Genomic DNA, 1,905 nt, shown 5'->3' with positions numbered 1-1,905 from the left:
ATTTATATATTTCCGTTTTTATTTTTAATTATGTCAGTTTGGGTCCTCTGTACAGCAGAAGCCTGATAATCACTCATTCATTCAAATCAGGTGTTTGAGCAGAGAAAAAAATAAAACATGCAGGTCTGCGGCCCTCCAGGACCAGGACTGCCCACCCCAGCCATGGAGAGACTGAGCAGCGGGGTCTGGTCCGTACCTGGTCCCGGTCCCGAGCGTTGGCGTATCGGAACCTCTGGATGTAGTAGAAGACGAGCCAGGCCAGGGAGATGATCATCAGCACGATGAAGGAGATGGACACGAACACCACCGACGTGCGGCTCACGTACTTCTGCAGGTTCCTGGTGCCGATGGTGATGGTCATGGTGACCGTGATGTTGCGCTTCAGCAGAGACACCACCTCGTGGCCTTTGGGTTCGGGGATCATGATGGCGATGACCTCACCGGTACCTGGAGGAGAGGAAACCCAGCGTGACTCAGACATCCAGGTCTTACTCTAACCCCCCCTGGAGAACCACTCTCAGCTACTACCAGCTAGCTTTAGCTCAACCTTTAGCCTTTTCTGTCTTCTAAAGTCGGCCATCTTGAATCTGGATAACTCCAAACGTTAATCAGCTGCAGCTCTACATCCAATCATTACAGCATCAGATATTTTACTAACAGACAGTTAACTGATATTTATCAGGCTGGTTGAAACTTTCAGTTTTTATTACATTTTTTATAATTCAGCTCTATATTTTTAAACATTTTAATATAGATGTTGTTGATTGTTGTTTATTTGTTCTTCATCTGTCAGCAGACGAACGATCTGATTGGAGGATGAATCCAGTTTAAATCATCAGAACCACGACGGTCCGTTCATCGACCCGAGCCTGACACCTCCCCGCATCGCCATGACGACCACCGCTCTAAAAATACCCCTCTGTGAGGCGGCGTGGTGGGCGCCACGCGGAGCGGCCTGGTTTCGCTCCAGGACTCAGCCCCGACATGAGATTACATAATCTCCTCTCTGAGGACGCTTCACAGGGTTTCTGTAATCCTGCAGCGGGTTTTTACAGCCGGTCCACTCAGAACCGTGAAACGGACCCAACAGAACTCTGTTCATGTTTCTATTAACAATCCTCCTGTCAGTGTTTGATTTAAACCTGTGCTTCTCAAAGTCAGGGGCGGGACCCCAATGTGGGTCAAGAAACAACAAGTGTGGGGGTCCTGGAAGACCACCTTCCTGCAGGTTTTACTTGTTTCTCTGCTCCTCAGCAGGTCTTAAAGTTCTGCAGGAACAAAATCACTTTTATATAAATGAAGTGTTAGAGCAGAGACACATCTAACACAGGTGGTGGACCAGGACCAGGACAGCTGTCCACAGGTGATTCAGATTTACCCACTGATGAAGACTGTCCACTAAAGAGAGACAGACCAGTTTTGTTTTCATTTCCATATAATTTTGGGTCAAGTTGTTCAGTATATCAGCAGGCAGACTTCATGACGTCTTGTTTTTATTCTTTGTTTTTGTAAATATTTCCTCTGATGTTTCTTCAGTTGGTCAGTCTGTTCTCTCTGAAACCTGCTGTAGCTTCGACTCAGACCTGATCAAATCCACTAATCCAGGGCTCTGCAACCTTTACAGTCAAGAGACATTTCTGCTCCTCGTCTCACTAATAAAATGTATCCAGAGCCACAAAATACGCTACAACTGTGATTATCAACTGGTGGTGCGTGGGCCTTTTCAAGGACTTTTTGTGAACCTGTACGGCCAGTGGAGGTGACATTATAAAACAAAAAATATATTTATTGTGAATTTTATTTTTTATTTATGTGGGGGGTTCTCCGGGAGTATGGGGTACCGGGCCACTTGATACGGGCTGTCAGGTCCTTGTACGACCGGTGTCAGAGTCTGGTCCGCATTGC

The 1,905-nt window shown here is 46.6% G+C and overlaps 1 protein-coding gene across 1 annotated transcript in view; it reads right to left on the bottom strand.

Moving 5' to 3' along the window:
* The window catches only part of LOC106527319 (RING finger protein 150), a gene marked incomplete in the record, with an annotated part of 18,727 nt that overhangs the window by 7,835 nt on the left and 8,987 nt on the right, over nt 1–1,905 (bottom strand). The window contains 1 exon segment of the mRNA XM_014022164.1: nt 197–447. Coding sequence (XP_013877618.1) covers nt 197–447 — 251 coding nt within the window.

This window comes from Austrofundulus limnaeus, unplaced genomic scaffold (assembly GCF_001266775.1).
Source record: "Austrofundulus limnaeus strain Quisiro unplaced genomic scaffold, Austrofundulus_limnaeus-1.0 Scaffold319, whole genome shotgun sequence".
Classification (NCBI taxonomy): domain Eukaryota; kingdom Metazoa; phylum Chordata; class Actinopteri; order Cyprinodontiformes; family Rivulidae; genus Austrofundulus; species Austrofundulus limnaeus.
The sequence above is the reverse complement of the archived record's forward strand: the minus strand, read 5'-3'. Positions and strand labels throughout refer to the sequence as shown.